General features: G+C 27.8%; 2 protein-coding genes and 1 long non-coding RNA gene across 6 annotated transcripts in view; 1 reads left to right on the top strand and 2 right to left on the bottom strand.

Moving 5' to 3' along the window:
• Window positions 1-289: 289 nt before the first annotated feature.
• LOC135926710 (uncharacterized) lies at window positions 290-2828 on the bottom strand. The gene is made up of 3 exons (XM_065462642.1): window positions 1859-2828; window positions 1292-1715; window positions 290-1211 (listed from the first exon to the last, which is right to left on the bottom strand). The coding sequence occupies exons 1-3, from the start codon at window positions 2826-2828 to the stop codon at window positions 290-292; spliced, it is 2316 nt and encodes a 771-aa protein (XP_065318714.1).
• Window positions 2829-3611: 783 nt separating this feature from the next.
• The window catches only part of LOC135927507 (DNA polymerase alpha catalytic subunit-like), a 34665-nt gene continuing 12105 nt past the window's right edge, over window positions 3612-26171 (top strand). For 2 of the 3 annotated variants that reach the window (XM_065463525.1, XM_065463524.1), the window contains exons 1-16: window positions 3612-3654; window positions 3697-3800; window positions 3848-3944; window positions 3999-4073; window positions 4196-4305; window positions 6668-6891; window positions 7761-7825; window positions 15581-15752; window positions 16412-16764; window positions 17733-17848; window positions 18113-18226; window positions 18549-18663; window positions 19032-19229; window positions 19361-19516; window positions 22962-23203; window positions 25263-25403. In XM_065463525.1, the coding sequence (XP_065319597.1) occupies window positions 3645-3654; window positions 3697-3800; window positions 3848-3944; window positions 3999-4073; window positions 4196-4305; window positions 6668-6891; window positions 7761-7825; window positions 15581-15752; window positions 16412-16764; window positions 17733-17848; window positions 18113-18226; window positions 18549-18663; window positions 19032-19229; window positions 19361-19516; window positions 22962-23203; window positions 25263-25403 (2292 nt within the window). In that variant the 5' untranslated portion in view covers window positions 3612-3644. The remainder of the gene's footprint in view (window positions 3655-3696; window positions 3801-3847; window positions 3945-3998; window positions 4074-4195; window positions 4306-6667; window positions 6892-7760; window positions 7826-15580; window positions 15753-16411; window positions 16765-17732; window positions 17849-18112; window positions 18227-18548; window positions 18664-19031; window positions 19230-19360; window positions 19517-22961; window positions 23204-25262; window positions 25404-26171) is intronic. The other variant, XM_065463526.1, reaches the window with a different exon arrangement.
• Window positions 9229-15723, bottom strand: LOC135927508 (uncharacterized). Of its 2 annotated transcripts, none has more exons than XR_010572104.1 (3): window positions 15575-15723; window positions 10356-10481; window positions 9229-9500 (listed from the first exon to the last, which is right to left on the bottom strand). It is a non-coding gene; the product is annotated as an uncharacterized LOC135927508 (long non-coding RNA). The 2 variants fall into 2 exon arrangements; XR_010572103.1 differs by lacking the exon at window positions 15575-15723 and adding an exon at window positions 11906-11958.

The following is a 26171-nucleotide window of genomic DNA, read 5'->3' as shown; positions in this document are numbered from 1 at the left end:
AACGTAAAACGCTATTATCTAAAACGCAATATATATAATATAGAATCGAAATTATCAGCTTGTACAAACAAAACATCAGCAATTAAGAATTTTTTTTTTTTAATGATATATATACTTTATTAATAAAAATATTTAATACATTGAACGTTAAAAGTAAAACATATATACGTAATTTAAAAAAATATATATATTAAAAATGTCATGTAAACTATAAAATCTATATAAAAAACTGTATAATAAAAAAAATAAAATAATTAGAATAGTGAATTGTATGTTGGGTGGGAGGAGGTCAAGAAAGAGAGCCATGGATGGCAATGCAGTTAGATCTGCATATATCAATAGATATGCGCTGTCTGAGATAGAAGCCTTCCTGAGGATCACCAGTGATGGCGCGGATTTTTTTACCGAGGGTTTTGAAGAAGGTTAGGGCATGATTGCCAAAAGACCCGGTTGTGTCGGATACGATTGGTATGAGATTGCAATTTGTTAGGGAAGTGTATTTATTAATTTTCGAGTTTTCAGCTCGCATGAATGAGTTCTTATTAAAGGAGGGAGCAAATCGGTCGATGCAGGTATAGTCCCATGCTAATGGAATTCCATTACTCCATGGTATTAATGTCAGCCCATCTGGACGTATATTATTCTCGGTTGAGAGGCAACAGGGTTCGAGGGTTGCTGGAATTTGAGCTGAGCATAGAGCACGGAGAATGGTGCCATTAACTGCACTGTGTCGAGAATATCTACCTTTAGAGAATCGACAATGAAGAGGATGGTGTCCAAAACAATCAACGGGTTGGGAACATAATGTACATGTGGAGTTGGCCAGTATATTACAACCAAGACGGAGACCTATTGCTATGCGTAATTCTTCGTTTGTTAAGAGAAGTCCTAAGTTTGAGCTGGGCAAAGCTTCTAACCATTCATAGCCCGATAAGGAAGGCAAAAGTTGTGGAACTTGCAGTTGTGGGAGAGAGAGATGATCAACTGTTAAGGATTCATCAACTGTAATGGGAAATAATAAATGTGAAAGGATTGATGGGGATCCCTTAGAAGCAGCACTCGATATTAAATATTCAACGGAGTGGTGTATTAAGGGAAGATCCCAGTCATGTTGCTTTCGTGATGTGGAGATTGGAGCGGAGAAGGAATTATCTTTCCAGATTGCTAGGGCGTGGAGAAAGTAGGGGTCTGTGCGATTATTAAGTGGGGGTCTGTGCGATTATTGTTAAGTGATAGCATAATTAAGCGGGAGCTTGATTCTGAGGCTAAAAAAGCAGCAAGGCTGAGTGACACGGGTGATCTTAAGCCAAGACCCCCAAATTTCGAGGGTAAGGAGGCCTGCATCCAAGAATTAGGGCTGAATTTTATATTAAGGATGCCTTCTAAAGAGTCTTTGATTGTTGATTCAATTTGGGTGAGAATTTCCGGGTATAAGAAAAGTGGGGCAGAGCGGAAGGCGTGTTGGATTTTTGGGATAAATAAAAAGTTTTTGAGAAGGAAGAAAGCTTGATGGGAGGGAAAGACTTGAAGGATTTTATGTAAAAGGTAGAAATTACGGAGAAATTTTGTTTTGAAATGTTCGATTGCTTTATTGCCGCCTATTGGAGATCCAAGATGTGTGAACCCGGATAAATTAATGGGTGTGAAGTTATGAGGAACGATGAAGGTTTCATCTTGTGAATAAAATTCACATTTGTTGTTATTGAGAGACAACCCTGTAATATTGGTTAGATTATTTATTATAGGCGCTATTTTTAGGAGTTCATCATATGGACCAGCAAGGGTTCATCATGCAAATACCAAACATTGAGGGTCAAATTTGTCTCACGATTTATCGATTCAATGATCGGCTGGATACCTAAGCAAAAAAGGGCGGGTCCAAGGGGATCACCCTGTTGAATGCCTTGCCTTGATTCAATTATTGTATTGTTGAATTTAAGGTAGGATGAATTGTTATAAGAGGCAAAAAGATATGGAGAATATTCTGGAAAAGCGTCACAGAAAATAGGGAGAAAGTGTTCTCGTTTTAAAGAGTTAAAGGCGTTTTTAAAATCCACTTTTAGTATGCAGTTTTTAGTGGCCTGAAGTTGGATACGTGTGGCGTGGGAGGCTGCCTCACAACCGGAAGGTATGTTGAAGCCAAGCTGATGGGGAATTAATCGCTCGGTGAGCTTGCTTTTAATGCGGGTACAAATAATTTTAGATATAATTCGGCGGAAAATAGAGCCAACAGCGATTGGGCGAATGCCGCCATTTTTTTTGTTTAAGGCTATTAAGCGTGCACCGTGAATAAGAGGTTGTACTGTAGAAGGTATGTTGTCGTTTAAAATATGATTAAGTAGAGTTGTTATGTTGTTTATAAGTTCAATGCTGGTGGTTGTTGATTTGGTAAGGTCCTGAAGGTATATAGCTCTAAAACCGTCAAGTCCTCCTGAGGAGTCTTTTCTGAAAGAGACTATTGCCTTAGTAACTTCTATGACAGTTAAAGGAGGAGTAGGAATGGATAGAGGTGGTGGTGGTAATTTATTAAAATCTTGGGGATGTATAGATTGTAATAAGAGTATTGTGTCCAAATTGTCAGGGGATATGGTGTCTTCGGACACTGCTAAATTTAAAGCTGCTTTAATATTACATGTGTTAATTTTACGGCTGATAAGTTTAGCCTTTAAATTTGGGGTGTTATGATTATAGTTAGGTCTTGAAGAGCAAAAGGCATTGCTGTTAGGGATTGGGTTGTTTAATTGATACTTAATTTGTTTTGTTTCATCTGTTATTATATTCCAAAAGGAAAATAATATATCATGTGTAATTATAATTTTGCAATTCATAAATTAAATATTAAAAAGTATTTTCAGATAAGAAAATAAAAACATTTCTCAATTAAATAATCTATATCTACTATTCACTCATTCTGATTTATTTAGCAGGGTCTACTTATATATATTAAGGAATTATCTTAGTAAGCTTGTTTTAAAGTAAGGTGCAAATATTATATTGCATCTTATAATTGCGAAAAAATAAATATTTTTAGTCCCAACGCCTCGCAATTATCCAGTTTTGACTGTACCATTAATATAAGTGAAGTTACGAATGGTTAAGGTTACATCTGTATGTAAACTTTTTTGCAAATGTATCATGCAATTTGTTAAATGATAAGTGTGAACAATTTTTTTCATATGATCTTATTAAAAAAGTTAAATAATATATATTAAATTTTGTTCACTTAGGATATATTGAAATTCCATGGATACTCAGTATGGAGAATAATTATTTAAGACTTAACAAAGAAATTTAAACTTAAAATTAGCCACCTTCCCACCCTTAAAGTAATTAAATTATACTGAAGTTCTCGGTCAGGCTTTGATTTGCCCAACTCTTTTTTTTTCTTAGTCAATAGCAGTTTTTGGACTATTATGACCACGTATGACTTGCCCGCAAACGTGAGAAGGGCTCCTCATATTTTTCTTTCCCCCTATATTAAATATCCAGTTTGATGGATTATGAGGAAAATCTAGCGTAGCTCTTTAGCTTGTCAACAGTAGAGGGCTATTCGCTGAAATCACGTTCTAGGTGTTAATGCTATATGTTCTCCAAAGGGTATCATACTTATCATAGTGCATTTAAAAAAAACCCCGCCAAATCATATGGAATCTGGTTAATATTATCTCAAAAAAATATATATATTTTTGTATTTAGTGTCTAGCAGAACATCTAGAACTAAAAAATCTTCCAACGAACGTCTTTCTGCATTGGAGAAACTTCAAAAATTAAAATCTGAAGGACGAAAATATAAGGCAGAAGTTTGTATTATAGCTTACTATATTATATTACTTTATTGAACTTATAGATAAAAGATATCGATAATGTATACGAAGAAGTTGATGAGAGTAAATATAGTGAAATTATACGTGGTAGGCAAGAGGATGACTGGATTGTTGATGATGGTAAAATAATAATGCACCCTTAATATCTTTTTGATTAATGTTTTAAATTATCAGGCAGTGGCGCATATAGAGATGATGGAAGAGAGATATTTGAAATGGAAGATGAAGATATGGAAGAAAATTATGAAAGTTATTTTTATAATATAACTATATATTTATAAAAAATTTATTAGAGAAACTATATTGTAGTTTTTTTAAATATAATAATTATAGTTTATTGAATTATAGGATTAAAATATTTATATATATAGATAAGAAAAGAAAAAAAACTGAAATTAATATTGTGGAAAAGACTAAATATGGTGCAAATATTAAACAAATGTTTAAGGCATCTACCAAAAAGGGCAAAAATGAAATTCAAGTAATTTTTATTATATTTAAATCTTACATATTGATAGAAAGGATTTATATTTTTGTGTTAGATTGTGTGCAAAACATCAAAAAATAAATTCACAAACCTTCTGTAATGAAAATAAATAAATAAGCTATTAAAATATAAAAATAAAAAACTGTCTATAATATAATTTATAATTTTAATATTTTCAAAATATACCATTATTACATTAAACTTATGATAGTTTTAAAACTACAAATTTCTTTATAATGATTTGGACACAATGGACTCAACCATATGACTCTGGTCTATGTTATACGCCACTAATTTTAATTTTATAGGCAACTTTTTCCCATGAGTACATAAAAGTCCTCTATATTTTTTTTACAAAAAATTTTGTACTGAATTATTATAAAAATTTCTTAACAATAAAACCATAAATGATACTTTCATCTTGCTTGAATATACAGAGAATGGACAAAAATTCAGGATTAAGCCTAGAATTTGTATTGATATATCTTGCAGCAAATCAAACATCAGAATTGTAGTTACATATTTTTTTAAACAAAGGAAACCTTCTATATCACTTTTTGACTTTCATGATATTAAACACCTAGCTTTATCCATATCAATAAAGCTTGGTTTTATCAAAAAATCCATCAAACTGGATAACAAGGACCTCCACTATTTTTGAGTAAGCCATATGCACAGGAGACAGTACCTCTTATTTAAACACCCATGAGAAATTAGTAGATAAGAATGTCCATGTCCAATTAAATATAACAGCTCTGATATGTTGAGTTTTGGTTAGCCTATATTTATTATTTAGCATTGTAATGCAGAAATAAAACCTAGAACAAAAGCATAAGATTAAATAAAAATACCAATGCAATAATCACTTATTATTTAAACTAATGCATATATTCACACTTCGAAGATAATCAACAATCCATATTTGAAGATTTATTATTGGGTAACCATTTTTATATAACCATCCCAATGATTTTATGGTTATTCCATAAATTCTGTCATGAATATATATGTTAATGTTTATGGTATCTGATTTAATTTAACTCCTAACTACATATTAGCTGCATCACTATCAAAAGAGCTGCAAATAACATATTTGACAAACATGATTTTGTAGGAAGAAAAGTATTTTTATAACAAAATTTAAAAACATCCTGATACATCCCTTACTGAATAGAAAATGAATTCTATATTTGGACCTAACTCGACCCAAATATCAAAATATATACTATAAATTTTCTTCTTCTTAATATGTTATAAATTCTTGATTTTTTGATGTCACTGAATAAATTCAAATTCATAACAAAGATATTTTTATACCTGACCTAACATATCCTATCTGAAAAAAAAATTCCCTACCCCCAAACAAAAAATTAATTAAAATAACCCACTTCATGGGTTGGGGTTTTTCATATTTCTATTGTTTACCCTTTCTGACATTTTTGATAATTGATTTTTTTTGCACAACTAAGTTTACATCCATCATATCCAAAACCTGTAACTTAATTATCTTTAGATTAGCTTAAAATATTATAATAAATAAGAATAAAAACTATTCTTTGCCTCTACAAAACTATTTTTATAATGTTTCATACAAGAATTTGCAAATGAAGAATATTTGGAGTGTTCTTATATAATTTATGGATTCAATTTTATCCAAACAAGATTATTTTTTGATAGAAATTTTCGAGTGTTAAACAAAAAATCACATCTAAATTATAATATAATTATTTTAGAATTATCTTGTTTTTGTAACAAAAAATCTAGCTTAATTTTTAGGGGGAAAAAATCAAGGTTTGCAATAGTGCTGCTAAATGGCTCGATTTGAACCTACTTTTAAAAACCATTAACTCAATATTTAACTAGAAAAATTTTAAACAAGCCTAAAAATTTTGCTCATAAATGGCACAAAGGTCTGGACATCTAAGGGAAATCTCAAGGCTTGGGCAAGATTTATCTGGTTAAAATATTGAGTTAGTATTTTTTTTAAAAAAATAGGCTCAAATTGAGTAATTTAACACTACTTTGCGAATGTCAAACCAAAATAAATTTTCTGACTATCATAATTACACTGTTATAAAAAAATCTCAAAAGAAGAGATATTTATGTTATAAAGACCATGATATTAAAAATAATATTGATTTTTAAATGATTAGCACAATTTATAATATTTAATTTTATTAATTCTTTCTGAGTTCTAAAAATATGCTACCTCATTAAAATAGTCCAAGGAAAGAGGTGTAATTTTTGGCATCCTATGCTTACCCCAATTATTTGTTATTAAACTACATGGGGGTGTAATTTCTGGCATCCTATGCCTACCCCAATGATTTGTTATTAAACTACATGATTTTGACAGGATGTGAAACTTCAGAAAGATGATATACTGCAAGATATAATTAAGGAATTGGACCAAACTCTCATGGCGCCTTCACATATGAAACCGGCCAGTAATAACAATTTTTCGTATATACCTAACAGAGAAAAATCCTTGAGGCATAATGATAATTTTTACGAATTTCACATGGACTCAGTGGATGATGGTTATGACCCATACGACGAAAAACAAGATCAATACAAAAGGTTTGATGGTTCTAAAAATTATACATTGAATTTTTAAGATGTTCAAATAATATCTTATTTAAAAATATACTTCTAACAATTAATATTTAATATTATTAATATTGAATATTAACGAAGGGTAAATTTAATTAATGAAGAAAATCAGGACTGTGCTGATATTAAATATCGGATCGAATAGGGGCAGATATTTGGCGTTTTTTTAAATATAAGATCGGGCCGATAATCATTTCAGATATTTTGATTGTTTTTCATTATATTATGATTGTTTATATATAATTAGAATTACTATCTTTTATTTTATACAAAATTTCATAATAATAAATTCGTAAAAGGAATCAAAAAAAATCTAATTATTTTAAGAGCAATTAGATATAAAATATCTAATAAGTCAAAGCTATGATAGTTATGTTAAACGGCTTCATTTAGCTATAAAAATACGAAAGTAAATTATTGGAAGTTTTTCCCTCATTTGGCAAAGGATTTGGTGGTTAAATTTTTATAGGCTGGCGCAGTCGATTTTAAGAAAATATTTTCATTATTGGGAGCGTAAAAAGATTCTTAAAAATAATGGATGGGTGTGTGCGGGTAAATTTTTTAATATTTTTTAAGCAAAATGAGCAGAACAGACTTTAATTTATTAAAAATAATAATTTTATTTCCTAATATTGCATAATATATATGTTTAAAATAAATAAAGAGCTAAACCAGCCATTATAATAAAAAATCAATTTAAATATCGGTTATCGGATCGATTGCTAATCACATCCGATCTGAACAATGTAAAAGATCTGCACAATCCTAGTATATATTTGATCAATAATTGATAATTTTTTTTTAATTTAAAAATGTTTATTCGTGTTTATTTTAAGAGATGGTCAAATACCTATAAAATCTTCTGTAGACAAAAATGATGGACCACTAGATGTGAATCAAGGTAAATGTATATTTATTTATTTATTTTAAGAGTAAAAAGGAAATTGATAAATTATCGTGATATATAGTTTTGGGCAGACCTATACATTAGAAGTTGTTTCGGTTCTGCATATAAGCCAGTTTTGGTTCTTAGACAGGTTCCTATGCTTTCGATCCCAAACTTTGTTAATAAAGCTATTTATAAATTTAATTAGCCATCAGAAACAATATAAATTAGTTGTATAGGAATCGAGTTAAATTCCTGGAAATTTTAAGGAAGGTGTTTCTGGTTCATTCATTTATTCTGCTTGTCGCCATTGTGAAATATTAACCGATTAATAAGAGAGAGGGGTAAAGAACTAATTTTACATAGCCTAAATATAACTTATAACTAAGGGAGGCCCTGATTTTTTTTTATCGCGATTTTATATATTACCTCTAGGAAAATTATCTCTTAGGTCTAAAGTTATTAATAAACATGTAATTTTTATTACATTAAAATATCGGGTTCTCTGTGAAATTTGTGAACTAAGAAGTATTACTATTTTTTACTTTTCCCACTAATAAATTATAATACATTTTGAATATATAATTAATTTATAAGTTTACTGTTTAGCAATATTTTTATTTTAAAATTAAATGTTTTTTATACAAACTTTAGATTTAACATTAAATACACTGAATTTGAAATTAATCTTATTTAAGAATAAAATAAAATATTGAATTTATAATATTAATTAAAAAGCAACAAAATAAATTTTTATAGGGGAGTTTAATTATTAAAAAAAGTAATTTTAGAATTATATTATCACATCATATCAATCAAAGACCATCAGAGATCAAAATTTAAGACCTCGTGATCGGATTTTCATTATGATTTTTAGGCTCAGCTCGAAGTTTTATGAATAATTTTGACTTTTTTTTGCAAATTCAAATCGGAAAACAGGCAGTAAATGAATATTATAAGCTTTTATTATAGGATTTCATGACATTTTCCAGCTGATTATTCTCTTCTCTTTAATATTATCTATTTTTGCACAAATTTTATCTTTTTTTGAAACTCCGTGGAAAGGTATGTTTTACGGAAAGGGAAAAAATAAACAGTTTTACGATTATTCTTGATAATGATAATATTCATAAAAAGAATAGAGGAAAGAAACATTAAGTTTTGTATATCCGTTCATTTAAATTTAATAATCAAGATCCGAATACTACTGAGTCCTAGAAAATGTTTGCTGAGTGATTAAAAAATATAAATGATTTCTGTTATCCTCTGTTTTAAACTTTATTCTTTAGAATTTTTTTTTTGTTTCCCCTTTAATATCTTTTCCCAAGCCAAATATAAGAAAATTAAATTTTTATAAATATACATTAATTATTTTTTATTGTAATATATTTTTGCGATTCAATTGGGTTATAAAAAAAATTAAATTAAAACATTCATTATTTTAAGAAAAACGAAAAATAGAACTTTAACAAATGGAATTTTGACCATTTCCGACAGCAACAAAAAAAATCCCATAAAATGAATTAGTGTAATTTAATTGGTTCGCAGGCTTTGGCGTTTAAAACGCAGGTCCTCGGAAAATTCCAGACCAATTCCAAATATTTCCACACTTTTCCGTTAGGGCAAATCAAATAAGAAAACGGTATTAAAAACACGTACCAGTCCACCATCATATAGCATACCGGCCATGCTTTTTTTAAAAAAAAAAGATTAGAATAGAGTTATAAGTAAGAGCCTTTGAGTTTAATTTAATATCTTTTTCTTTCCTAGAGGAGCAATAAAAAAAGTTAGGATAGACATTACTACAATACCCATATATCTTAGACCATGGACTATATTGGAAGTGCTCATATCTCCCGATTTATTTATATTTATAAGATATTTCAGGGTCTCTATTTTTCTCTGCGACTGTAATTTTCAGAATATATGAGTTTACTGTTACTAAAAATCCTTTTTTTAATATAAAAACCGATTTATTTATTAAATTGAGGGCGTTATGAGATAAATAATATTTTTATAAAAATAAAAAGTATAATTATGGGAAGCATTTTATTACCCTATTTTATAAGTTAGTCGGGTCGAGTCAAACAGCTGGACTCATTTGGAGGATTTAGTTATAAAAATCCGGCTTCGATCCCTGATAATAAACAACACTAAACAACAGCGGGATAAAAAGTGAAGGATTAAAATTGAAATATAAATTATTTAAATTCTGGATATTTTTTTTAAAAAAAAGGTTCGATTTATTTTAAAGTTATTAATTATGTCGGATGAAGACAACCCATTTTGCCATTTAAGCGAAAAACACATATAGTTACAAAAACGGGTCTCGAAAGCGGAACAACTTGTTTATGCTAACACTGATTATTTATTTTTGCAATTTAAAAAAATGGCGTAATTGGAGCAATCAAATGGCCCAAATAAAATCCCCCATTTTGCTATAAAAAAAAGAAAGAGAAAAGTTGAGTAACATTTAATACACCTTTAAGTTATAATTTCCTCGATGTAGTAAAAATAATTAAGAAAATATCGAGTAAATTTTTACCTATGAATATCAATACCATGATCCAAACCATGGCCCAAAATATTTTCGACACATTTCCGCTTGCTGAGTGGTGTCCCGGATGCTCTTGATACATAACGTGTTTTCACTCTCTAAATAATTTCTGATCTGTGGAATGATTTGTATATATTTAAGATTGGAATTTATGTCGGTATTGGAAGAAGAGAGAAAAAATGGATACAGATCTCTTATTAATATAAAAAAGTCCTATTTAAAAAATTCAAAATCATTTTTTTTAAATAAAAAACCCCAATTTCTGATTTTTTTTTTACATAATACACGTCAGAATTTCGAAAGAGAATTACAAAATATATATGATGATAGTATAAAAAAAATTATAAAAATTTATTACGTTTAAATTATTGTCGTATATTTAAAAATGATTGTCATAATCTATCTCTAGTATAATATGCAGAAAATGTAAATGAGGAAAGTTCGTAATAAATTTGTTTTGTGGATAATTATTACGCCCGAAAGATTAAAAAAAAATACGTACCCTTTGAGAACAATTTAACTACAATTTAGGCTGATATTTGTTATCTCTTTATTTAAATGTCGTTTACCTAATATTTTCAAGTTTATTTTATTTTTCGTATTATAACTTCAAAAGTATATTAAATTAAATAAACAGTTATAACCTTTCAGTGCATTACATATTTGCAATTACCTTATTATAAAACATGTATATCGCTAGTTCTTATATTAATACACAATATACTGGTCCGATTGAAGTGCCACCATTTTTCACTTATTCATAACTTCAAAAAATTTTTACTAAATTTTACAGAATGATAAAATAACCAATAAGCGCTCTTTTAATAAGTATCTCTGTAATAAGATTTCTTTATCTTAACACCTGGATCAATAAAAATGAGTTGAAGCTGCCAAAATTTGAAACACCAATTGAAACTAACAGTTTTGATAAGTTTGAATAACACTGACTCTCTTTTCTTTTGGCGGATGTAACATAAAGCATATCATTCTACAAATTACGGCTATTAAATATCTTCTCATCGATAAACCAAATAAAATGAATCAATCCTGGACTGAATTTACGCAAAAGTTCTTAGCACGATAAACGAGCAGATTTATTAGCACTTGTAAGATGTTAGACCTTTTTCCTGCACTTTGTCCGCAAATCCTTATGAATAATTTGATGTACTAAGTTTGTGATATAATAATCTCTTGGGATATTTGAGAAATTGTATTACGAGTACCCGGTTTGTCACTTATTACAAGTGTATCAACACGTTTAATATTTGTTCATCTTTTATCTGCTGATCCCGTTGTATCAATTTTACGAATGATTTGAGTCCTGAAAGTTACCAATTTCTATATGGGAATTCCTGTAATAATCTTTTAGCACCTTAACGTTATTCTTGTCTAAAATTTTTAATTAAACTTAAATCATCTTTAGTTTCCTAAACTGACGGAGTTACGATTAAGTGGAAAAGAGTGTCACCACTTCAATCGGGCCACCTTATATAATAAAATATGGTTAAAAGAAATTAAAGTCATCTTAAAATGGAAACTTGAAGGGATAATGATTAGTTAACATAATATTTTTTTCGTGCATGTCATAAAGGTCTCCATAGAAATAAGCATTTTATTTTAATTAAAAAAAAACTATTATCACAAAATTTTTAAATTAATTATTGATACAAAATAAGCTTCTGGAACATTGTTAAATTATGTTAAACATTGATGAAGCTTTATAATTTTGGAGATAAAAAGATGTATTTGTTTGAGCTTTATTTAAAATTTTTCGAATTCTTAATACATTTTACCTTTTATTGGTCGGTGTTTTAAACAGAGTTTGAAAAAAACTTGTTTTTCATTTTATTTTGAAAGATTTTTTATGCATTTAAATTACAAAAAATATAACTTCAAAAAAAAATTTTTTTTTGCTCAAATATTTCGAAGATTTTTACTCTAGTTTTAAACAATTGTTAATAATCAATTTTTAAAATATCACCTCACCTCTAATCATTTGTTAGCTATCATTAAATATTTTTTACATTTTTGTATATCATATTTTATGTTTCAAATTATTTATAACGTAAACATGAACGATGGAAGAAAGGGAAAAATTTAAACAATATTTTAGGCTATTTAAAAAAAAATTTTTTATAATCACTTGTCAAATTTTTTAACGGTATCCGGTCTAGTCCGGGTTTAGTACCAGATCCTATAAGAAATAATTAATTCCTAAGTATTAAAAAAAAATTTTTTAACTTTAGTTTAGACCTGTGCCGGCAATTCTATTCACGCAGAAAGTGCGACCGAATTGAGATGTGCGACGCGGCCAGGCTCGCCGCCTTTTTTTTATGGCGACGGCACGGCGTGTATATTTATAATGCTATTTAATTATATTTATATATTAAATTATTATTATTTAAATTTGAATATTAACATTTTGTATTCTATAGGCATATGATAAAATAGTGTATATCATTTACATTCATTCATATCATATTTATGGACTTACACGTTTTAAACCACCCTAGTTAGTCTATTGTAATCTCTAATTGCTTTTTTTTGAGATCTATTTAATATATAACTGATTTATTAAATTAATTATATATAACTTTATTTTAAAAGTTCAATTTTTTTCATTTCAGCTCTAATTATTTTAAAGTTTTTTAAATATATTTTTAATGTATAAATGAAATATAAAATCTAATAGGGCGAAATTATGTTTTGATAAAGTTTAGATTTAATGCCATAATATTTTATAAACATTAAAGTAATAACTGATTGTTAAATATAATGATTATTAAATAAAAAAGTGGGATATTTGATTCCTCATTAGAATTGCTTGATAGGACAACCATTATTCGGAGTGTATACTAGATAATTATTATTAATCTATAAAGACGCATTTTTGATAGATTCTTTAAAATTCTCTTCTATCACTTTTGGTTTATGGACAGATCATTTCAAGCGTCGAAATTATATCACATGAAAAATTTTATTTAAATTATTATACCCTAACAACTAGAAAGGTGACGCAAACGCAACTGGTAAAATCATTATATCTGAGATCGATAGTATAGAAGAGGAATTCCATTTAAAAAACACAGATGGTAAATGATACTGGTGACTGGTGCTAATGTCAAAAAAAAGCTTCAGAGTTACAGTTGATGGTATAAAAAAGGTTACTAGAATTAATATTTTGATTAAAATAATAAGCTATATCATTTCTTCAGCCCTCAGATATCAAGTAGCTGATTTGGAATGTGAAATTGAAGATGAGCGTCACAAATCTCTGCATACAATTTATGAGACATACCATATTTTTGGATATTGATGATTATGATCCATACCTTGAGGAACATTTTGATATCTTTGGGGATGCTGATAATATAAATTACATTGCACCTGATTAATTAATACGAAAAACTATTAATTATGCTAAAAAATATCAATAATGTTAAGATTTCTATAAATAATGTTCTAAATTAAATAGGAGAACAATCCTTATATAACTTTTTAATTACGAATGGTTATTAACTTTATACATTATTAAATCCTTGCAGAGAATCAGCATTTCTTTCCTCTAAATTAGGATTATTATTTCGCAGTGAAAAGAAACACTTTTAAAATCAATAAGTCTGATTATTCAGCTATGATTTGCCTAAAATAAAATATGCATAAAAAAGCTTGACCATAGGTTCTTATTACCGAACTTCAAGTAATTTATTTTATATTTTTATTAATAAAACTATTTTTTAAACCTTAAATATTAGCGACATTACTTGATCCGAGATTTCGAAATCTTAAAATTGTTTCAGAATATTTAAATTCATATTCTACGACATCATTGCAATTTTTAATTAGACATTTAAAACATTGAAAGCATTTTAGAAAAGTGAGATTCAAGTTGAAGATAATGGCAGACATCAAGTTCATATAGCTAAAATAGCTCATAACATTCTCTTCCAAGTAATAACGATTATAACAACATTAGCAATATAGAGCAAGTTTGCCATATTTTACTCAGCCATCGTAGAATAGTAGAAAAGGATGCACAAATGTTTTGGAAAAAAGGGACTAGCATAGTCTTGCTAATTTAGCTAGGAAAATTCTTGTATACCTGCAACCAGTATACCCAGGTGAAGAATTTTTCCGGTCGCTGGATTAATACTTAATGCAAAAAGGACTTCTTTATATCCCACTTATATTGTTAGAATACTATTTATTCATGACAATTATAATTTTACTATATCTGACTTCTAATTTATTATATTTCTTATTTTATATTTTTTTTCTTGCATTTCAATTTTATATTTTAATTTGTTTTATAAAAACTAATAGAATATTCTAATGTGTTGTTATGTGACTCAGATCTGAATAAAAGTGCAATTCCTAAGTCTATTTCTGAGAATGAGAAAATAGATAAATTGAAATAGAAGTGAAACAGAAAATAATTTAAGAAATGAATAACTATATTAACAATGTTAGAACCATGAGTGCCTAAATATATTGTAAAAAAATGTAATACATATTATAAATTAAATTCATTAAAAATTTTTTTAAATAAATAGCATGTCGCGTTGGCCGTTAAATTATTAGGCGGCGGCGATAAAATTTTTTTTATAAAACCGCCGCCATTATTTGAAACTTCGGCTCCAAAGCGTATCAATCATTTAATTTCAATTTAAATGATCAAAAATATGAATGCATCAGCGTGACTAATATTTTTATAAAATAAATTATATATATATACTTTTTTAAAACAAAAATTAATACATTTTTTGATTTCGATGATAGCCAATGTATTACCCTAACTGGCGCTTATATATATATCGACTTAATTGTACTAAGTAGTAATCAAATACTCAAACCACAATGATGTGCTCGTTTCATAATTAATTAAAAAAATATAAAATATTTCTGCATTTCAGATAGTTTGTTGGAAATATGTTGTTGATAATCTTATTTTTTTATATCAAATTTACTGGGAAAGTTTTTTTTTTATTAAAAAACGAATCAGGGACTTAGAACAAGAGCAATCTTAATTTTTTGAACTTTGAACATCCGTGAATATAACTTGTCTGCTCAAGATTGTCTATACGATATTAGGCGAAAATACTGCATAAAATGATTATATTTTATTTTTAAGTGTTACTTTTGACAAAATTTAACATATTTTGATATCAATTTATAATCATTTATATAATAAATTGTCATAATTTAACCCCTAGATTGTAAATATCTTTCCCACGCCAAGCAAAAGAATCGAATAGCCGTAAATAACCATCAAGTTTCACAGAGACATCAGGATCCACCACATCACGATCCACAGGAAGAAAATAGTGTTAGCGCGTTTTCCGAAGATTTTAGTAACGATGCGTGGTATGTGAACAACAAACAAGAGTATATATATAAATTTTTTATATTTACAGAATATCAGAAACCTGCGGGCCCATAAAAATGGCAGAGTATAGGTCTAATCTTTAGTTTTAAAATTATTATGATGGACTTAAAAAAATCGCTACTTGTGCCCATATTTTTTTTCCTTTCAAATGACGTAATTATTTTTATAAAAAATAAGATGAGGTGAAATATGATTGTACTGTGATATGGATGTTATTTAGGATTTATTAAAAAAACACATAATATTTGACTAAACTTGACAAATTTAAGAAAAATTATCTATTTAAATCTAATTTTGCAATATTTTAGCCAGGAAAATATAACCTAAACCTCGATATTTTTATAATATATGTCTAAACCTTTGTTACTTCTATGAGCAAAATCTTCAGACTTGGGTAATATTTTTCTGGATAAAATATTGAGTTAGCGGTTTTTAAAAATCGGCTCAAAACGAGCCGTTTAACAACACTAAAGGATGTTGTCAGGCATCTATATTTTTTAGAAAGCTAATACTGGCGCCAATCCGATATCAACTTTTAATTGGGGTAGGTCCTATTACCTGTATAATGATAAATTCGGGGATAATAATAGAGCATTCTAAAATTCCAGTTTCTCTTTCCCATAATTTTGTTTTTTAAATCATCATAAATAACAATAAGAGGGACGCATGCAGATACGAAGCCATTACAACTAAATGATATTAGAAATATTTCTAGCACATCGGTGATCAAACAAGGGAAAAATTCAGGAAATATTTTGATTCCGAACGAAACATCTCCTGAGATCGGACAACTCTCTAACCATCCTCCAGGAAATTATGTCTATAATAAGACTACTAATAAAAATGAGCAGAAGATGGAAAACGGTGACTGTAAAGAAAATAATGGCAATCCAAATGTGAGTTGCTTAAAACTTCCCTTGAAAACGGAGTTTCAGGGCGAGGACCTCGTTGACAAGCGGTATTTCCTCATATATTGGTTTGACGCATACGAAGATACTCACAATAACCCTGGTAATTTTTTGTTAATAGATTGCTCGATTTTTTTTTGTTAAGCTAAAAAAATATTAAATGGATAAATTGATTGGTTATTTTCATAGTAAATCACGTTATATAAATTTTTTTGGTTCGATTAATTTTACTAATACACCTAAAAATAAAAGTTGAATATCGATCGGAATTTGCCGTTCTAACTTTATCCATACACTGGTTATTGCGGTCTTGTCCGGTCGGTTTATAACTAGTTAGCGGGCTTAGTATAGGCTAAATTGTCAAAAAAGCAAAAGAAATTTTTTTGTAAAAAAATAACAAAAACATAACCAAAAAAAACAAAAAAAAAAGAGAATTAAATACGAAAAATAACAATGCCACTAAATACTTATAACAAACCAAAATAGTAAGACCAAGTTCAAAAACTTTATAACTTATATTAAAAAGGCAATTAAGTATCCAAATTAAGCCCACCAGGACACTGCCTGCTGACTTAAATCTAAATATTGTCATATTTTTTATAGATATATGGTCATAGTATTTAGATATGTACATCTTATAATAATTATAATCTCAAAAATTTATCAAAATTTTGATCATAAGTTAAATCATTAATTCCACCAGATTAAAAACAAATTTTTACCAATTCATATACGATTTGTTCCCTTCTATAGATATATACAACTTTCATCAGATTATTTTATTATATACTAAATTGAGTATTGTTAAATGGCTCTATTAGAGGCGATTTTTAAAAATGGCTATCTCTATGTTTTAGCCAGAAAAATATTGCCTAAGCCTCTAAATTTTATTAATAAATGTTAAAACCTTTGGGCCATCACGTGTAAAATCTTCAGGCGGATAATATTTTTCTGATTAAAATATTCAATTAGCCGTTTTTAAAAATCGGCTAAAATCGTGCCGTTTACATTAATAAATAATACGTTATTTTGCTATTATTGTATCCGTAATTTAACTTTATTTTTTTTAAGGAACGCTCTACATCTTTGGCAAGGTGTATGAGAAAGAAATAAAAGAATATGTTAGTTGCTGCGTTATAGTCAAGAATATACCCCGGACAGTTTATCTATTACCTGTTAATGATAAAGTTTATTCATATTTAATATTTTACTTTTTTTTAATCTGCTTTTTTTCTCCTTAAATTTTAATATTCCATAATTTCTACGAAAGTTTATTTTAAAAAGAGAAAAATAAAGAGAAAAGAGGGATGATATACAATTGAAAATTATATGGAAATAAAAATAATTGGTTTTTATAGATTTGCGACATTTTTTTTTACAATTGATGTTTGACTTTCTAATAATTTTTTTTAAAAAATAATGTTTTATGATTCTCATAAATTACTTGAAAGGTTGAAGTATTAGATATGTATACGGAATTCAATGAAACAACCGCTGAAAAGTTTAAAATCAAGAAATTTATGTCCAGGAAAGTAAGGAAGAAATACGCCTTTAACCATTCCGAAGTTAACACTTTTTCTAAAAAAAAATCAAATTTAAATAAAATCAATTTCTTTTTTGAGATTTTTGCTTTATTAATTTATCAATTAACAAGTTTTTATATAATGCGTTTTAAGAAGAAAAAAATGATAAAATTATAGCTGTAAAATAAACATTTTATATGGCAATTTTTATGAAGGGTTTGTAATTTGATAATATTAGCAAATGGTTAGTTATTTATTAATAAATAATCACGAGAGAGAGAAAATATATAAAGATAAACTATTACGATTATTATATAATAAATCATAATACAAATATTATATTTAAATTTAATAATAACATCAGCAAAATGATGCCAATGTTCCCTTCGTTTCAGATTATCTCGAAATCAAATATGATTCTCAATATCCGATTTTGCCATCTTACATACCTAACGGAAAATATTTCAAAAGAATTTTAGGTTTTTTTCCTCCTTTTATTCTCGTTATAATATTTTGATGGCTTTATAAAAAAAATTTAAAAAAAAAGAAAAGAGTGAGTGAATAAAAGGATCAAGAAAAATTTTAAGTAAAGAATAAAAATAAAAAGTTTAACGTTTAGTTATGTAAAACTCAAACAATGCTAATCGTATCATGCAAATTGATCAGCGTTTATAAACATTTTATAAAAACGCAAACTGGTTTGCTTTTTTTTCTAGAAAACGCTCAATTAGTTTGCGCTATTACAATATTTAAAAAAAAGGGAATGGTTGAAATTTAAGATTTAATTTTGGGTATAAATGTTTTTAAAAACAAACATTAATTAACTAATTTTTTTTTACAAAAAAAGGTACAAAAACATCGTGTTTAGAATGGTTCCTATTGGATAAAGATATTATGGGCCCCTCCTGGCTTCGGATAGATGTATCAGAAGAAGCCTACCTAAACATTCAGAATAAACGTAATAATATGTTCAGTACTTGGTGCAAATTGGAATTCAAAATCGATAATCCCGATTTCATATATACTTTTACGGGATCGGACCAAGGTTCATATTATACTCAACTTTTTTTTTCTAAAGGAAAAACATGAAAATATATTCTTATCATTTTCGGTTATTACCCAGTATTTGATATGTAATTTTAAAAAATCGAAATTTAATTTTATTCATAAAAAAAGATTCTAAGAAAAAAACGCAAATTCCTGCTATTCCTCTCCTGAGTACTCTTTCTCTTAGCTTCCAAACCATGTATAATCCGACCAAGAAGCAGAACGAATTGACGATGATAAGCGGAACTTTGGAACGCGGCATCAATTTGACTTTTGGAGACGAAAGTTTAAAAAAAATATATATCTACAATTTGTTGCATACATAAATTAACTTCTTACAATATTCCGTAATATACTATGCAAATAATTAATGCATAAAAAGATGCATAAAATTTTACTAATACAAGGATTATAAAAATTAAAATATACTTAGTTTAGAAATAAAGTATTTTGATTTATTTTCTAAGATTATATTAGTTTCCATCTTTCTCGGGAGAAATAACTATTGAAGTTTTCTCGCATATGGAAATTGGTGAAGTATTCAAATACACCCATTATTTATATTTTCAGTTAGAAGTAGTCTATTTGATTAGAAGTATTGCCTTAAAGCAGAATGGATGCTGACGCAATTTGAACTAGAAATATTTACAAATCTGTTATCGATTATTATTCAACAATTCCTAGTGCCATCTTAAAATTTATAAAGAGAGAATATTTTCCTTTCGGCTCGTTTCTTCAGTCTAAAAATTGCAATAGTCTTCAAATCTAGACACATGGTATTTTTATATAAATAGAACATGTTTTAGTAAACCTTTAGCATATAATAGTAGTCTTCTAATTTCAGTATGTAACTATCATCATCTGATTGATGATGCAGTTCAATGGGCTTCAGGCATTTATAAAAAAAAAGTTCAACAGCTATATATGTCCACTGTGCTGCTCATTCGCTCAACTTGGCAATATCTAATTATTGTTCTTACCATTGATAATTAAATTGCTTGGGTATAATTTTATTTATTTTAATTAAATTTTTTATATTTATATCAGGCAATATATCTAGCATTTATGAGATGTTTAGATACCCCAAGTGACAAAATATTTTAAACAATTATTTCTGAAACTTCTTGTCCAACAAGGAGAAAGAAATTGCAAAAAGCTTTTCCAACGGGAGTTTTCGCGATCAAGCAAATACAGCTTTTATGGAGTTAGAAAACCCTATTATTAATGCTCTTACTGAAATAAATAAAATTATACCTAAGAAATTTGATTATCAATGGTACGAACATGAATTAGATATTGCCAAGTTGAGCGAATGAGCAGCACAGGGGACATATATAGCTGTTAAACATTTTTTTTATAAATGACTGAAGCCCATTGAATTGCCCACTCATTGCCCGAGCTCCATCATACCCTAGCCCACGTATCAAATTTATAGCTATATTTTTGAAAAAAAATAATTTTATAATAAGATTAAATATTACTTTGAATTTTTTAAGATTTTCAAATATTACATCCACTAAGGTAGACCCAGTCATGATTGAAACAGGAATAAATTAAAGAAACACTTCCTTGATAATGTTATTTTGAGTATCTCTGAATCGTGCACACAATGACATCTGCTAAATGCCAGCAATGTCTGTGGTCTCATCTGCCAAAATTGCGAAGCATGGGGCAGAATAGATTTCAGTAATCAATTTTTCTAAAATGATATTAATACAAATATCATTTAATTTATTTTGAAACCTGGGGCTAAGATATGTTGCATTTTTATTGCTGCTATTAAGGCTCTCCATTAATGCAGAACCACCTAATGCTTTAAATTTTACAAGGCCACGAAAATTACCTTCATTACATTATTACTGAGCTTCCTGTCAAGTGGCTATGTAATGCTAGGCCCTGCAATCCACAATATAGAGTGGCCTCAATAGTTAATTTTACATCTATTTTCTTGTGCTATTTTAATCCTATTTTTATCAATATGTGATGAAATGGGAATCATATCCTCACTTTGAATTAATTCTTATGAAAAATCATCAGTTCACAGCTTTTGTGATAATTAGATTTTTGATGATTGTCAAAGATTTCTCCAGCATCTTTGTACTTGTTGAATGGAGTCTTAACAAGACTGTTAAACTTAACTAAATTTTTGTCAGCGGCCAAACAATACAAATATCTTCAAATAAACTCCATTGTCTTGGATAGAGTATGCTAGCCATAACCATCTAGCAAAAAAGCTGTTTTGAAATTTTAACTTTCGATTAACACAAAAAGTTTCTGGATATTGAAAATTGAGGGGTGGAATATACTAAAATTAAATAAAATATTTATCATATGTATCTTTAATACCTTTTTAAGAAGTATATTTCTTTCTTCTAGGCTAATATTATCTTTTCCAAATAATTGGCTACATCATATAGATGATCATTGTACTCTAGTTTTGTATAAAGATTTTAGTTATAAGTTTATGAGTCTAATATTGAGATGTGTACATTATCATCTTTAAAATTATTTTAAAAAGATTCTTGCTGTAAATTGTTGCCTTTTTTTTACTAAATTAATATCTAAAGTATTCTTATCCTTTTGCAAGTCGTTTGTAAACTCTTTATTTTTTACTTTTCCATCCTTACTATTACCAGGTTTCTAATAATCAGATGAATCTATTTATCTATTGATTTCATTACATAATTAAACCACGTAGAATAACCGCAGCCTACCAATTTGACAGATATAATATTTTATTATTATAATAGGGAAATCGCGCCAAGACGTATAATCATTTTTCAATTTTCACAATTAAAACAAAAAATAGTGCGTATCACATTTCTTGAAATATATTTTTTGTGCTTAACTTATTCTATCTTAGGAAGCAATCCTCGTAGGAATTGAGTTCTCTGCAAAAAAATTTTAATGGGAAATGGGAAACTCGCTTAGTTATGGTATATCAACCCATTTTTAGCCGAGAAGTCAGATCTGAGTATTTTGGCTAAAATCATCAACTTAGCCCAAATGTTTACTCTAAGAAAAAATAGCTCAGATTTGGGGATTAATTTTATCTGAGTTTTGTTTGTTTTTTTAATGTTAAACAAATTATAATTTAATTATTTTTGATAGCAAGGTTACCTATTTATTAAAAAAAAAATAGTTACCTGCAAGAATTGAAAATTTTTTGTTCCTATTTAATCGCTCATGCTCATAAAAAAAAAATGCTTCAGAAAACCTAATTATCTAGATAAAACTAATTTCTCAGGTATAAAGCTAAAACGCTCAAATTAAAAAAAATGAATTGCTCAGAAAAATATACGAAACGCTTGTTTAGAAAATCGTCTTAGATATTAAGAAAAACATTTGTGAAATTCAATAAGAAATTTTGAGCTCTATATATTTTTTAGCAATTTTGTGATTCATTGATATCACGTCAAAATTGTAACAAATATATTTGCAGACCCGACGCACAACCTGAAAAATATTGGGTTGGGATTTTGAAGACCTCTAATCAGATAGAAGTTACCATAACAAATAGGAACCAAATAAAAAAATCAAAAACGACCGAAATAAATATCAAATTGATTTATAAGAAACAAATTTAGAAATGTAGAAAATCATTAGAATTCTGGCACACATGCATGAATGAAATTGACATGCATGACTCGTAGTCATATATAAATTGATACTATATATTATATTTAAAAATGACGCTAAATATAACTCGATAACAATTTTAAAAAAATAGGTGATTTCTCAATTACCAACGCCAACCACCATTTAAACAAACCGGAGCATTTTGTTATGATCACTAAACCGTCCGATTCAATATTTCCTTCTGATTTCAAGCGTGTTTTAGCCGATGTTCTCTCGAAATCTCATAAGCAAAACGCAAGCAACGACAACCGGAACGATTTGAAAATACCGCCGGGCGTTAAGATTGACGTTATGCCTTCTCAAAGAGCTCTCATATCCCTATTTCTAGCTAAAGTGAGTATTTATTTAAAAAAATATATATATAATCTAGTGCTGTAAACGTTGGCATGTTACCTGTTATTGAAAAAAAAGGAACTCGTTACTTAAAAAATAAGTAATATTATTTTTTTCAGCATAGATAAAATAAAAATAAAATTATATTTATAACAATATATTAAAGATACTCTCTTTTTATTTTAAGTTTTTATGTATTTCTAACAAACAATTGATTTTTAACATTTAGATCAGACGAACAAGAACGCTTAATGCCCAAAGCAGCTTTAGCTCTGCTAAATACATGTTAAATTGGCGCAGAGAGAGGGAGAGTTATATCAGATTTAATAAATAAAAGTTTTAATTGGAAGAATTTGTCAAAAATATTTAAAGAATTATCGTTATTTCCAAAATTAATTTTTTTAAAAAAAATCTTTATCAGAGTTTGATCTAAATCCATTTTTTTTTACCTTGATATGTTTTTTTAGATTTGTGCGCCTTAAAGTGTAGACTTAATGCTTTTAACTTTCTTAATTGGTGTAAAAAATATTTTATAACTTGGGCCAGGGCAGTGTTAAATCATCTTCATTTCAAGAAATGAGTACATCATACTCACATATATTATACATAATTCAAGTTAAATCTGGATTGATAAGAACAATCACAACTATCTGCTTTTTGATCGGAGATAGTTTCCTTTGCTTGGTCAAGATCATAAATGTGTTTTTATCTAGATAATATAAAACATAAATATTAAAATAAATTATTTTTCCTACCTAGATCATGATTTTTATGATCCTTTATAAATCTGCCAGGTTTGAATATTTTTTAAAACAATCTCTTGCACTGTTAAAATTTCTAGTCAAATTAGTGTTATCATATATTTTTATTTAATTTATTTTCAAAATTACCTTATCCAACCCTCGTTAAAGTAATTTTCAAAACACTTTGCAACCTTATTTAGATATGGCTCAATATGGATAAATAAAAATTATATAACTAAGTGACAACTAAAATTTATTGTACATTTTATAATAGAATGCTTTTATTTTTATAAAATATAAATTACAGTTGAAAATAATATTTACCTATTTTCGATCAATTTCTGATGATAAAAATAGAAATTTTTTATTGGCGGGAAGAATAAAAAGGTTGCACGCATCCTTTCTATTCTATTATTTGTAGAATGAAATAAATTGAAAATACTAAAAAATCTCTTTTAAATTATTAATATTTGCATTTACAATTATACAAATATCATAATATATGATTTTAAATGTAAAATACATTGAACTCGATTAAACCCAGCTCCAAATTTTTTTAAAAAAACTTGGGCTTTCTGCTCTGTGTTCGGTTCAAAACCCTGGCCCTGACCCCATTAAAAAATATTTTTTACAAAAATAAAGAAGATTAAGGGAACTTAGTCTATACTTTGTAAGTGTAGATTGTGCTTTCATTTGAATATTTCAAACTCGGTGTTCAGCAGCTCGAATCTAAAAAACATGAAGGTAAAATATGAATTCAGATTAAATTCTGATAAATATAAAAACAAATTTGATAAGAATCTGAATGAAAATTCTTGTGAAGATGATCTAATAAGTTTTTCTGAAAATATTGTTCATTCTTTAAATATTTTTAATAAATTTCCCCAATTAAATTTTTTATTTATTTGATATAATACAACCTTCTCATCATGCACCAGTGGAACGTGTGTTTAGCACAGAGAAAGCTGTTGAATATTAAGCGTTCTTGTTTATCTGATTAAAGTTTAGAAAATTAAATTTTGTTAAAAATGAATAACAAGATTATTATAACAAAAAGAACTTATCTTATAATATATTGTTTTTATATAATTTTGTTTTTATTATCTGGGGCAAATATAAATTTTTTTATAAATAACGACACGAGTAATGCGTTACTTTTTTTGAATAGCTAGTAACATCTTTCCTTTTTTCTAAGTAACAGTAACTCACTCCTTTTATCAAATGTAACGTGTTATTTTTTGAAGTAACTTTTACATTACCATTAACGACAGGTTATAATGTTAGTTATAACAATTCACTACTATATTCTCTCCAAGTTGTATAGAATGGATCCAGATGTCCTGGTAGGCTACGATATGTTGAACATGGATTTGCCTCTTTTGCTTAAAGCATGTCAAACTTTCAAGATTCCTAATTGGTCAAAAATTGGGAGACTTAAGCGAACCAATATTCCTAAGGTTTTGTTTTAATTGTCAAAATTACTTTTCCTATATAAAAAATTTAAGCGTGTATAAATATATAAAATTTAACGATTCTTAGGGCGGGAAGCAGAACCCCTGAAACCTTGTCAGGTATAAAAGCGCCGGCATCTCTTCCTGAAGTTTTTACTATAACTGGAATCACCCCCTATATAAAAATATTCTGATTGAAAGCCCTTTTAAGTCCAGGTTCTAAACTGGGTTCTTTTCCCCCATTTACTCTAAAATATATTTTCCTAAACAATAATAATTTTGGCTAACTATAATAAGATTTAACCAAGATTTGAGCTTAAAAATTTGACTTAATCCCTCTAAGTTAAGCCTCAGTTTTAAAATTTGAGACAATTTTTTTAGGATAAAAACTTGGCCAGCTGTTTTTATAGTTATACAATATGTGATTTAGCAAACTAACTCTATCTCTGACATTCTTATGAGTAAGCAACCAATTCAGAACCTTAAAAAATTTTAAACTATATCCTTACCCATTTTTGTCCTCATCCGTCCCTTTTGAAAAAAAAAGTTCTATCTACTTATTATCGATTGAAAACTACTAATGCCCATAAATAAACACCTATAAGTATCATGTGGTTTTTAAACTATTAAAAATATTTGTTTTAAATTATTTAAATTTCTGTCTAATTATAGGCTATTTCATTATAATTTATTTTAAGATAGGTCAAGTTTTTATGCTAATTATCTTGAATCATTCCTTACTTAAATCGGCTGTATCTTCCTCTAATATATATT

The sequence above is a fragment of the Gordionus sp. m RMFG-2023 genome, chromosome 3 (assembly GCF_954871325.1).
Source record: "Gordionus sp. m RMFG-2023 chromosome 3, tfGorSpeb1-WG-v2, whole genome shotgun sequence".
NCBI classification, from domain to species: Eukaryota; Metazoa; Nematomorpha; class Gordioida; order Chordodea; family Parachordodidae; genus Gordionus; species Gordionus sp. m RMFG-2023.
The sequence above is the reverse complement of the archived record's forward strand: the minus strand, read 5'-3'. Positions and strand labels throughout refer to the sequence as shown.

Excerpts from the sequence above, each read along its gene's own strand:
- LOC135926710 (XM_065462642.1), bottom strand. The coding sequence starts at position 2,828 with ATGAATTGCAAAATTATAATTACACATGATATATTATTTTCCTTTTGG. Across the intron at positions 1,716-1,858 it reads ACCCGCCCTTTTTTGCTTAG|GGTTGTCTCTCAATAACAAC; the intron begins GTATCCAGCCGA and ends CCAATATTACAG. Across the intron at positions 1,212-1,291 it reads CTTGGCTTAAGATCACCCGT|ACCCCCACTTAATAATCGCA; the intron begins GTCACTCAGCCT and ends ATAATCGCACAG.